Here is a 13,169-nt window from a genome sequence, read left to right as displayed (position 1 = left end):
AGTGAAATTAATGCTTTTATATGTGTACATGTGTACATATATGTGTTCTTTAATTGTGATTTATTTTGTGGAAAAACAAGAGGCTAGTGAGAAAACTAGAGCAGGCTCTAGGTCAGACCTAAAAATGTGAATATGTGCCAAGAGCATGAATGTTAGTTCAGTCAGATGAATGATGTCCCTTGAGCCGAGAGATGGAAAATTAGGAAGGAACTTTTAGATGGAAAAAAACAAAGGAACCTATCTTTGGCTGCCCTCAGAAATTAGCATTCATGAATATTAAATTTAAGCGAAAATGCAAAGGAGATGAAGTGTACCTTTCATCTGTCCAAAAGAAGTTGCATGTGTGACAAAACCTTGTGGATTAAAACAAACATATATAAAGGTGACAATCAAATGGCAGCTTCCTCCATTTATTTTGATTTGTTATAAGGATTTCTCTATGGCACGTTACTGAAAATTAAACTGATCTCAACAAGGCACCTTGTCCTTCACAATAAGGAACGTTCAAACAACGTCCATGTAGCTCTCATGGAAAGACAAGATTTGAGTTGTTGCTTTGGTTTTGATTAAAGGTGTTCTCATTATTCAGCCTGACTGCCAGTCACATGCCCAAGCCGGGTCTATGCTACTTCATCGCAGGTCAAGCACAGAGACCGTGGTTCATCGACTTGATCACTCAACGTATAAGCCTTCAATCGGTCGAACCATATAATGCACAAACTGGATGTTGAGGATCCCAAATGCAGATTCCATCCTGTCACTGGACTAATGGTCTCTCCCTGTGCTCCTTAGCTTGTTCAGTGATATCTCTCTCCCTTCACCTCTCTACATAAATTCCCCACCTGAAGCACCTTGTTCCTACCATAAGTTCGTGGCCCATAATAAAAAAGAGAAACACAATACATGAAATAATAAGTGGTACAAATTGTATAATGAACCCTTAAAAAACTCTACTGTCACTGTTCTGCGACAGACAAAAGGTAAATTATCCATGATGAAATGATGGCTCCCGGCCTGAGGAGAGGTGAGCATTAAGGAGGGAGCAGACAGCAGCATGTATGAGCAGAACTCAATGGAGAAGTCACCTCCCTTGCATTTACCTCCAAAAAGAGATGCGTTCTATAGGTTGTGTTGTTGACCATGATACCGCGACAGCTGGTTTCTAATCCCGACACTCACACCAGACTAAAAGTGTGTTATCAATTTGGACATCTGCCAAACTGGAAGGCCTTAGATAAAGGCCAAGACCCTGTATTTAGTGCTAGATAAAGATGGGCATTTACACCCTCTCTAAAAACACAATTTTATCCAATGTATTTAAAATCTTTTCCTATATATATCCATTAGGGGATGCACAAAAACACTATCATCAGGTCTACAGGGTGCTTCTAACTAAAGAGATTAACTCCTAATGAGGTTAACAATCACTGCCAAAGCCAATAGGTCTCGCCTAGACACTTGCCAACATCATTTAACCAGATTATACTGCAGTGTGGTTGTGCAGCATGGCTAAAAGTAAAGTTAGAAAAAAGCATTAATAAATGGTCACCCGCTTTGGTCAGATCTAACTTGAGAAAAATGCATGAAACCTGCAAAGTCCATTTTGACAAAACACACAACACATGTGACATTAACCTTATGGAAGGTGATTGGGTCAAGGTGAAACTCGCTTCTAAGGTAAAAAAGGGACAGAGTAAATACTCGGCACCATTGCAAGTAATTCAGTCTTACTCAAAGTCTGCCAAGTTGAGAGATGGGAAAGATTGGCATTACAACAGGTTGTCTAAGTGTGGCAATTTTAGCCACAATAAAAGAGCAGAGAAACCTTCTTCAATGAGTTGGATATGGGATGAAGTCACTGATACCACTGTTACTATTCAAAAAAGTTTCCATTCTCAATCGGTTAGGGTTGATACTGATGACATTGTACAACCTTCCTGTAGCTCAGGGAAGATGACACGTGTTGGTAGAGTAATAAGATTACCAATGAAGTATAGAAACTATGCTATGTAATTATTCTTTATTTCGCAAAGGAAGGGGGTAGAGCTCCTCTATTTATCCTATTTACTCTTTGCATACTGATTTCTTGCATTATATTCTTAATTTTATATTGAATTTCTTTAGGATTATATTTTTCTTATATATGTATTTATTCTAGTTTATAATGGTGATTAAAGAGAGGAAATGTGGCATCACAGCTATCATGGTAACCATTGCTATGGTGACTGATGCTGTATGCCTTTATGTGTGTTCTAGATCTACCTGCTTGCTCACAATAAATACGCATAACCTGAATACCTGAGTGGAGTATCTTTACAGGGCTCAGCAGGTAGTGGGCGGCGCGCTGGACTGAGGCGGACCGCTCGGTCAGCTAATCTGTTTGATGAGCTTATTTTCTTTTGGAACAATACAGCCTGTAGCATATGATGTAACTCTTCGTGGAGTTTCTCATTGCTGAGATGGGTGTAATTGCTTTTATTTATAAGTTTCCCTCGTCTTTATTGCTTGATGTTGCTCGCCAAAAAGTGTAACTCATAGTCGTTGAAATGTCACTCATATTTACACTGTAATTATGAAAATGTCACACACAGCAATGTGAAACCTTGGCAGCTATGATAGCGTAGTCTGTTCCGAGCTCGGTCTGCTAGGTGACTATTGTTGGAAATATGTTACACGATTCTGGTTCTACCAATATTTTCCAAATGTACAAGCTAATCTGAGATCAGGAATACTTACTCCACAGTGAACTCGTGGGCTCCAACAGGAATACAGTAGACAAACTGCATGGCGCTCCAAAGACGGTGAAATTCCACACACTCGTCCACATGCATCACACCGTTGCTGGGTAGAGGCCCTTGCCAAATGGGATCATCCAAGAAGCTTCGAACCCTGGTCAGAATGACTTCAAACATGGACAAGCCACAGCAGAGGCGTTCCTTGGTCAGCAAATCCCCTTCTCTTGCTATTGCAATTTGCTATGTACACCGAAAACAATAGGTTGCGAGGTGAAATGCCAATACAGACACACATTCCTTTAATGACATTGCTAATGTCAATGATGAGTGTCAAATAAAAACCATTTCCTATTCAAGAAATGAAAACAAAAAAGTGCATCTGTAGGACCCTAGGGCTTATTGTACAATAAACTTTAATTTACAAGAAATAAAAACAGATCTTGGCCTTCAGTTCCAAGCCCTTATGAACATATTTATACTTTTGTGGCCAACAATAATGTCATGTTCTAGTCAATACAATGCATATAAAATAATCTGGTGAAAGGATTTATAAACCACCACTTTAGACTTAATAAGGCACCTGCAAAGCCATGTTTGCACCGACCATGTGCTTTTGTTTCTATAACATCTATAGGCGTTTATTCAAGAACAAACAAAGAGAAACACAAATCATTGTATCATTAAAATCAGGCGAAATCCTACAGTCAAAACGCTTGGTGAAAATGCGACAGGCACTTGCAAAGAAGCATAAACAAGGGCTTACCCTATTGCAGTGATCCAGTCTTATTAGAAATGCTCTTGGCCAGGGCTCCCATACTTTCTGGTGTTTTTTTAGACAGCCTTTGGCCTCATAAATAGGATGTTCCAAGACAAGGCATCTGTTCATGCCCTGCTACCACGAGTGGGGGCTGCTAGCTCCCCATGGTTGGCCCAACAGCTATTTGTCAGATGACAAGCTTGATGTACAATTGGGCTTTTATGTATCAAATGCAATCAGTCATCAATCTTGCATAGCATGGCCAGCATATGGAAGGGCATTTTTGGCCAGCTGAGAACTCTAGAGAGAGACTTAAAGTCTCGCATGGAAAAGAGTGCCATTTTCAGTTTGGCATCTGAAGCATGGGGCGTGGGCAGGATTTCAGTCTCATTTTCCATAACCTTGTTGAAGTTGATCCTTTGCAAATATTTGAACTGGATTTGGCGGTGACCACTTCCCAAGTTTGTCGGACACTTACATCTGCTTTCCAAGTCTCCCAAACAGCTGAGAAAGAACCTGGGACGTTGATGTCTAGTGTCTGATGTCTTTTTGTCCCCTCATTCTCATGTGGTCAGTTTTTTCTTCTAAAGGGTTAAAGTTGACAATCCTGTCAAGAGTATTTTAGGTAAGTGCATAATTCATACCTCAGCGAGCAATACAAAAATGTGATAATGTGTGGCTCAAAGTCTTTCTTCATGTCCGAAAAAGCAGAGCGTTGAGATTGAGTGAGTACACCTTTTAGATGAGAGATCTCCATCAAGTCCCATATCTCTTTAAACCCTTAAGGGCAGAAACCTGTGGTAGTCACTTCTCAACCTCTCTGCAGCAAACACCCCATCCCATTTGATACCATGAAGGGAAGCACGTCAGAATTGCAAAACGACCTTGGTGGCTGGCAGTAACGCAGCTGGTGGAGCCTCTAATAGTACAGTGCTAAGAGGAAAGGAGTGCGGGCGAGACATGAAGTGGGGCATGTACGTTTATCCATGTAGGGGCTTGATTCTATGATATATGTGCCATGTGTGTCCCACCACACTTGTTGGACATAGAATGGTGTTTTTTTCTAAGTAAGAGAAGTCGCAGCAGCAGGTGAAACCTGCATGTAGAGTAATAGTAAAGCCATGTCTAGTCTGGAAGAGAAGCACAAGTTACTACTGTAACGATACATCTGTAAGAGACATTAGTTAGTGATAGATTCCTTACCTTAGAATATCCCCAGGCGTCAGACTGGATCCGGAAGATGGTTCATCAGCAGTACCCCTGCGCGTCGGAAGGTGGCGTCGTGCGGCTCCGCGTCCGTCGCTGGCGTCGTATGCGCCGAGATGACGTCACGGAGACTACTTAGGCGCCACCCATGCGCGCTGACGTCAGTTCTGTACACGACTTTCCGCGCCAGGAGCGCAGAGCCATGCAAGAAACTGACCACTGGTGCCCTGAAACTAGGGCCCTGAAAGGGATGACCTTGACCCTAGAAATCAGTTTGCAGAACGGTAAGGATGGGTGGGGCGGTAAGGAATCTATCACTAACTAATGTCTCTTACAGATATATCGTTACACAAGTAGTAACTTGTGCATCTGAAAGAGACATGTTAGTGATAGATTCCTTACCTTAGAATAGATACCCCAGCAATACCAATCCCGGTGGTGGGTCTGCGAACAGGATTACACCAGAAAGTCACGGAGAACAGAACGGCCAACGAAGCAGTCTCTCTGGACTTGACTGTCAAGGCAGTAATGCTTGGTAAACGTGTGCAGCGAGGCCCACGTAGCTGCCTGACAAATGTCCTGCAAGGGAACGCTGCGTCCCAAGGCAGTAGTGGCTGCCGTTGCCCTGGTAGAATGAGCACGCCGCTCCACAGGAGGCTCCTTCTTAGCCAACGAGTAACATGCTTTGATGCACAGAACGACCCACCGAGAGATGGTTCATTTGTGCACGGCCCGACCTTTTTTGGCACCCACGCAGCCAACAAAAAGTTGATCATCCACCCGGATCTGTTGTGTGCGCTTTAGATAGAACGAGAGTGCACGTTTTGGGTCCAGACGGTGAAGCCTCTCTACCTCTTTTGAAGGATGCGGAGGCGGAAAGAAGGTGGGCATAGTGATGGTCTGCCCGATGTCGAAAGGTGTGACAGCCTTTGGCAAGAACGAAGGACGAGTCCTTAAAACCACCTTGTCCAGATGAACAGAAAGAAAAGGAGGTTTAGAAGAAAGAGCCTGGAGCTCACTCACTCTTCTGGCAGAGGTGATAGCTACCAGGAAAGCAGTCTTTAAAGTGAAAAGACGTAAGGGACAGATATGAAGGGGCTCAAAGGGAGCGCACATCAGATAAGTCAAGACATGATTTAAGTCCCATTGAGGCATATGAAAGGCACAGGAGGAAACGTGTGTGTAATGCCTTTGAGGAAGCGATTAACAACCGGGGAGTTAAAAAGAGAAGGCTGATCAGGAAGCCGTAGAAAGGCGGAGATGGCCGAAAGATAACCTTTGATAGTGCCCAGAGCAGAGGCCTGCTGGGCCAAAAAGAGAAGGAACAGAAGGACCTCGGAAAGAGGGGCAGAAAGGGGATCCACAGCCTTCGCTGTGCACCATGCCACAAATTTGTTCCACCTGCAGGTGTATACCGTTTTAGTGGAGGGACGCCTGCCTGCCAGAATGACATCACAGACTTCGGGAGGAAGGTCGAAGGCTGTCAACTGTCGCCGCTCAATCTCCATGCATGGAGGTGGAGGCTGGACAGGTTCGGGTGGAGGACCGTCCCCTGCTGCTGCGACAGAAGATCCTCCCGAAGAGGCAGTCGGATCGGGGGATCGATCACCATGCTGAGTAGCTGGGGATACCATTATTTTCGTGCCCAATCCGGAGCCACAAGGATGACTTGAGACCGCTCGCGCCGAATCTTCTTCAGCACTCTGGGCAGAAGTGGTATAGGCGGAAAGGCGTACAACAGACCGCAGCTCCACTCGTGAAGAAAAGCGTTGCTGAGCGAGTGCCACCTTGGAAATTCCAACACGCAGATCTGATGACATTGCGCGTTCTCTTCTGTGGCGAATAGATCTAACCAAGGCTCTCCCCACTGCAGAAAGAGACCTTGCGCCACGTCCAAGTTCAGATGCCATTCGTGATCCATCATGCACTGGCGGCTGAGTTCGTCCGCCCTGGCGTTCAGAGAACCTGCCAGATGTTGAACCACCAAGTTAATGCCTTGATATTCCAGCCATGTCCAGAGGTGCAGAGCCTCCTGACATAGGGTCCACAACCCCACCCCGCCCTGTTTGTTGCAATAACACATGGCGGTGGTGTTGTCCGTGAACACCTGCACCACACTTCACCGGACAGAGGGAAAGAATGCCTTCAGTGCAAGTCGTATCGCCCAAAGCTCCAAAAGATTGATATGGAGTAGGGACTCCGCTGGAGACCAGAGGCCTCTGATCTCCACCTCTCCCAAGTGGCTGCCCCATCCCAGGAGGGACGCATCAGTCACCACTGTGTGCTCCGGTTGGGGAAGGGAGAGGGATATGCCACTGACCCAATCGTGGTACGTGAGCCAGAACTCCAATTGTCGTGCAGTGCCCTCCGAAGTCTGGACATGATCGGACAGGTTGCCCTGATGCTGTGTCCACTGGAACTTCAGGTCCCACTGCAGAGCCCGCATATGCCATCTGGCATGTTGCACTAACAGGATGCAAGAGGCCATGAGGCCCAGGAGCCGGAGGGTCAAACTGACTGAAACCCGCGATAAAGGCTGAAAGATCAGAATCATAGCCTGAATATCCCGGACTCGATGCTCGGGAAGATAAACCCGAAACTGCGTCAACTGCAGAACCGCTCCGATGAAGGGGAGCTTCTGAGAGGGACTCAGGTGCGACTTCGGCACGTTGACGGAGAACCCCAGAAAATGCAGGAGGTCGGCCGTAGTCTGGAGGTGGGAGACGACTGCCTGGGGCAAGCCCGCCTTCAACAGCCAGTCGTCGAGATAGGAGAAGACTGGAACCCCTGATCTGCGCAGATGAGCTGAGACCACCGCCAACACTTTCGTGAACACCCGAGGGGCACTGGTAAGGCCGAAGGGGAGCACGGCAAACTGAAAGTGCTCTAGGCCTACTGTGAACCGCAGGTGGGCAGGCAGGATGGGGAAATGAAAATGTGTGTCCTGCAAGTCCAACGCTACCATCCAGTCTAGAGGGTCGAGGGCAGCCAAGACCTGAGCCAAAGTCAACATCTTGAACTTCTCCTTCCGGAGGAAGCGGTTGACGTTCCTGAGGTCCAAGATGGGGTGCAGGCCCCCTTTCTCCTTCTTGGAGACCAGAAAGTAGTGGGAATAACAACCATGTCCTACTTCTGGCCCAGGAACGCGCTCGATGGCCCCCTTGGCCAAGAGGGCCGTGACTTCCTGTTGGAGAAGCACAAAGTGATCCCCCGACATGCGGTGGAACTGAGGTGGCATGACTGGGGGAACAGACTCGAAGGGGCCGAGTAGCCCCTTCGGACGATTTGCAGCACCCACCTGTCCGAAGTGACAGAACGCTAGTGGAGGAGGTGATGCCAAATCCTGCTGCCCACTGGCGTGGGGTGCACCCCAAAGCTCGGACTAGGAAGGTGTTGAGGCGGATGCTGCGGGAGCGGAAGTGGACTGTCCCACTTGCTGGCCCCCTGTCCCGCCACGGTGGGAACCACGTCCGCGGCCACGCTGAGGTTGGTTCTGCGCATGCTCTTGACTGAACAAACCTGTCGGGCGCCCTTTCCGTGGCCACGAAAGGAACGAAAAGCAGACGCGGCCGAGTGCGTGGTGGAGAGACCCAAGGACTTGGCCCTAGCCCGGGAGTCCTTAAAACGCTCCATCGCACTATCTGGCTTTTCGCCAAACAGACGGGTCCCATCAAAGGGCATGTCCATAAGGGAACTCCGAACATCCCCTGAGAAACCTATTGGACCGTAACCAGGCGTGACGACGGAGGGCAACAGTGGTGAAAATCGCCCTACCCAAAGAGTCCGCGGTGTCTAGTCCACACCGGATGGCGAACTTTGCTGCATCTTTCCCTTCAGCCACAGCTTGGGAAAGCACTGCCCGAACTTCCTCCGAACACCTAGGCGGCGTCTGCGCAACCGTGTCCCACACAGCGTGAGAGTAGCGGCCCAAGAGGCATGCGGTGTTCACCGACTGCAGACCTAAGCTGGCAGAGGAAAACAGTTTTTTGCCAAACTGTTCCAGCTTCTTAGATTCCTTATCCGGCGGGGCGAAAGGGAATGCGCTTTGGGAGGTAGCGGCTTGGATGACCAGGCTCTTGGGAGTTGGGTTGGTCGTTAAAAAGGCAGGGTCACCCGGGGCCGGGCGATGACGCCTGGCCACGTTCTTATCCACAGGGACCCCCGTGGCTGGCCTAGAACAGGTGCCCATTAACACATCCGCTAACGCCTCATTGAACAGTAGTAGAGGCTCCATAGAGCTTGCCGCCGGCTGAAGGACTTCAGTGAGGAGGTTAGTTTTTAGAGTTACCATAGGCAGGTCAAGGTCAAGGGCCTCAGCTGCTCTACGGAGCACCACAGTGTATGTGGCGCCCTCCTCCATGGCCACAGCAGGAGAAAGGAAACCAGGCTCAGAGGAGAGGTCAAGGCCACCTGCATCCTCTGACTCTTCTGCCCGCTCCTGCTCTGACTCGCACTGCCGTGCAAGAGGGTACTCAGACCCTTCCCAGTCATCCCCTTCCTCCACTGCCCGAGGCACCGGCTGCGGTGGTGGGGGAGGGACAGGGGAATATAAAGGGTCCAACGGCGGCGTGAATGGCGCCGATCCGGCTCCATATCCCAGTTAGGGTCCCAACCCGGAGCAAAATGGTCCGGAAACCCAGGCAAGGGCGGAGGTGGTACAAACGGAATCCATTGCGGTGCCGGTAACAGAGCCGCGGGAGGTGCCGGTGTAGGACCTTGCGGCGCCGGAGGCCCCTCAGGTGGGACCGCGGGGCCCGAAGGCGCGCCGGCGGGAGCCCTAGGCCTGAAAAGGCGGTCAATGGCAGCAAGAAAATCTTGCAAAAGGGCCGGAGTCGCCGACGAACCCGGATAAGGTGGCTAGGCCGCGGGACTCACAGGCTCCAACGGAGCCGCTGGGGAGGTTCCCCCGGCCTCCGTGTCCGGAGACCGACGGGGGGACGTCAGAGAGCGCAAACGCTTCTTCGACTTCTTCTTATGACGTCTCTTACCCGATTCCGAGTGTGAAGACTTCGACCCCAAGGAGCGATGATGACGGCTCCGCGTGGGTCCCTTGATCGACCCCTGGATCTCGAACGGCGCGGACACAACTGCCGGGCCTCCAGCAGCTTACGGGACCGCTCCCGTAGGTACTTTGGAGCCATGGCCAGACAGTCGGAACATGACCGGGAGTCATGGTCGCGCTCCAAACAGTAGAGACAGATGCCAGGGGGTCGGCCACCGACATCGTACGGCTACAGGCCCCACAGGATTTAAACCCAGGCATCCCTAAGTGGCACCAGGAGTCAAAGACTCAAAATGGTGGAGACAAAAAGTCTCAAAAAAGTTAGTCAAAAAGTGACTAGGGTACAAGCTCTAACCGGATCTGCGCTTGCTGGCGCGGAAAAAGAAAGAACTGACGTCAGCGCGCATGGGTGACGCCTAAGTAGTCTCCGTGACGGGGTACTGCTGATGAAAAACTTTCTGGATCCAGTCTGACGCCTGGGGATATTCTAAGGTAAAGAATCTATCACTAACGTGTCTCTTTCAGATATGACCCTCAGTAAATGGGTCTCCTGTAACAGAAGAATATCAGGTTTAGGATGTTTTGTTGCTTTCAACACCACCCCTCTCTTTATATGGTCATTCAGACCACAGATGTTCCAGGAGGCAACCATTTGTGGAGGAAGGCCAGTGGCATTTACCTAGGGAGTGGTCTATGGAGAACTCTGCAAAGTATGGGCACAAAAGATAGTCTGCAATGTATCAGCAATCCCACAACGTCAATGCACTGGCATCCGGTTTAACAGTAAGCGCAACAACACGAATACGATAAATAAAATCCTCCCTTCTCGCTACACTTCTACCTTGAAGCATCCGACATTCACCTCTTGGGTAGGATTAGGAAACCAGACAACCAATGGCAAAGAGTGGGGGTGACACACCTATACCCATGTAAAATACCCAAAAACTTCCCTACAGAGCCCAACAAAGACTCATAAGCTAATCGAATAAAAGTGAATGCATAGGGCTGGCATCTGTATGCATAAGGGTGATTACCTAGTTAAAACGGGGAAGAGAGAAGCAGGCGTCTCACACTAAGAAAGAACAAATAAGAGCAGCAATTTTACAGCACTGGGCCATTGCCTCCACTGCCCCATGCTCCTCATTAGGGAATGTACATATGACTTTGAAAACAAATCAGAGCCTTCCAGATCCTGCTACTTGGTCTTAGATGCGAAGAGCTGATCAGGCAAGTTTCCACTAGACCCCGTGAAATGATTTACATTGGGAGTTGCACTAGTGACACAGTCAAGAAAAACCATCACTCTATGAAATTAAACTTGAGTTCCTTGCCACTTTCGGGATTTCACTGTGATCTTTGTAAATAAGGCATCTCTCAATCATTGGTGTTGGTAAGGGAAACAACTTCTGGGATGTTTTGGATGAATGCATGTGGGGCTTGCTCTATTACAAAGCACGACAATAAGCGTTCAGCAGGAATAAAGACTTCAAGCCATTGTTCTAAGAACTTCTTAAGCGTCTCTTCTGGAGTTCACAAGGCCCTAGCATTCTGCATATGCCGTCCATGGTAGGGAGCGAGGCAGACCAAGGTCCAATCTCTGCCCCAACTCTGAGTCCCAGAGTCTATGTCACATGATGCAGGTTACTTCAAGTAGGGCCCATGTTTATACGGTGGAAACATAGAGCCCTATTTTTGGTCCCACTCCAGTGATGCCCTTTCGACTGGTTCTTCCCATGCAGCTTGCCAACACTCAGTTTCCAAGGGGGGAGAGCATGAGCAGTCAGGAAAGAGATCCATGCTTCAACCTCCAAAAATCGGGGCTCTACAGTCATCTTGCTCCTCCACAACTCATAGTCATGTTTGGTCAGGGCTTAACCGTAAAATCAGATGTGAAGCGCTTTCAGTGAGGAGAGCTAGTCTTTCCTCTCAGTGGCCAGACCGGAGTTGTCTGTGGTGGACAGTTTTCCCAGCTGCTGAAATCTGATCAGTGTAGTGGCCCTGGGTTACAGATTTCTTTAATGCTGGGAACTACTACCACCATTTTAAGTGTTGTTCAGCATGCACACCTCAGTACTTTCACTGCTGCTTACCAACTTCTTTTCGGGAATGCCACCTGTCCTTCAACTGAAGTGCTGCCCATTCCAGAGAGTTTGTGTGCCACTCCCATTGAAGTGTACTGGCTTCTCGTGGCTACCGGGCTTCGGCCCACTGCCTATAGGGTTAGATCTGAGACACTGGGAATAAAAGCCTCTATTTACAATAGCTGACTTCCTTATCAGCATAGGATGTTGATAGACTTCTGAGTGTCTGGTGGGAGCACACTTAGCTTGCAACTGCCACTTTGGCTGCTACAGGAACGCCGCCTGTTCTGAGCATATCTTTTGTAAGTAAGGAAAATGCTATTTACAGTATGCATCTGTTCTTAGCATGTGGAGCTGCAGAGTTGTACACTTTTGCATAGATCGCCATCTGGTGTTGGGCTTGGATGTTTGCATGTTGTTTTTTGCCTTCGAAGAAGTCTTTGTAGTCACGAGGTTGGTGACTCCTCCTTTGGTCGACAGTGCACATGTTTTTGCCACGTAGGGTAAGATGGAGTAGTGAGAAATAGAAAGATGCCCATGAGTAATGTATCTAAGTAAGATAATACTGGAACAGATAGAGGTATCCAGGGAGGCGGGTGGGCGTGTACAACTCTGCAGCTCTACATGCCAAGAACAGATGCATACTGGTAAGTAGCATTTTCCGTTCGAGGCATATGAGCTGCAGATTGTACACTTTTGCATAGACTATACAGCAGTTACCTTGTTAGCGGTGGCTACCTGTATCTGTTGCAGTAGTTTGAAATAGTGTTCTAAATACAGCCTGGCCCACACTAGCTTGTTGTTTTGCCTGCACAACTACACAATAGTGTTTTATGAAGGTGTGTGGTGTAGCCCAAGTTGCTGCTTTGCATATGTCATCTAGGGGAATGTTCCTAAAGAATGCCATAGAAGCCCCTAGTGTGCGTGTAGAGTGAGCTCTAGGGGGAATGGTTAATGTGTGTTTGGCTTTGATGTAGCATATTTGTATGCATTTTACAATCCATCTTGCAATTCCTGTCTTGGATATAGGATTACCTTTATGAGGTGGGGAGAAAGCCACAAAAAGTTGTTTGGTCTTTCTAAAGGATTTTGTTCTTTCTATGTAGTAAAGTATTGCTCTTTTAACATCTACGGTGTGTAGAGCTCGTTATGCCACTGAGTCTGGTTGAGGAAAAAACACTGGGAGTTCAACAGACTGGTTGAGATGAAAGGCAGATACTACTTTGGGTAACAATTTTGGGTTAGTCCTAAGAACCACTTTGTTATGATGAATTTGTAAAAATGGTTCTTGTATAGTTATTGCCTGAAGTTCACTAACTCTTCTGAGAGATGTGATAGCAATTAAAAAGGCTACTTTACAAGTGAGGAACTGTAGTTCGCATTTGGGG

General features: G+C 48.1%; 1 protein-coding gene across 2 annotated transcripts in view; it reads right to left on the bottom strand.

Annotated features, from left to right (window-relative positions):
- The window catches only part of CYFIP1 (cytoplasmic FMR1 interacting protein 1), a 517,233-nt gene that overhangs the window by 37,842 nt on the left and 466,222 nt on the right, over positions 1–13,169 (bottom strand). For both annotated transcript variants that reach the window (XM_085622863.1, XM_085622862.1), the window contains exon 29: positions 2,737–2,975. In XM_085622863.1, coding sequence (XP_085478989.1) covers positions 2,737–2,975 — 239 coding nt within the window. The remainder of the gene's footprint in view (positions 1–2,736; positions 2,976–13,169) is intronic.

The sequence above is a fragment of the Triturus cristatus genome, chromosome 8, assembly GCF_964204655.1.
Source record: "Triturus cristatus chromosome 8, aTriCri1.1, whole genome shotgun sequence".
Lineage (NCBI taxonomy): Eukaryota > Metazoa > Chordata > Amphibia > Caudata > Salamandridae > Triturus > Triturus cristatus.
The sequence above is the reverse complement of the archived record's forward strand: the minus strand, read 5'-3'. Positions and strand labels throughout refer to the sequence as shown.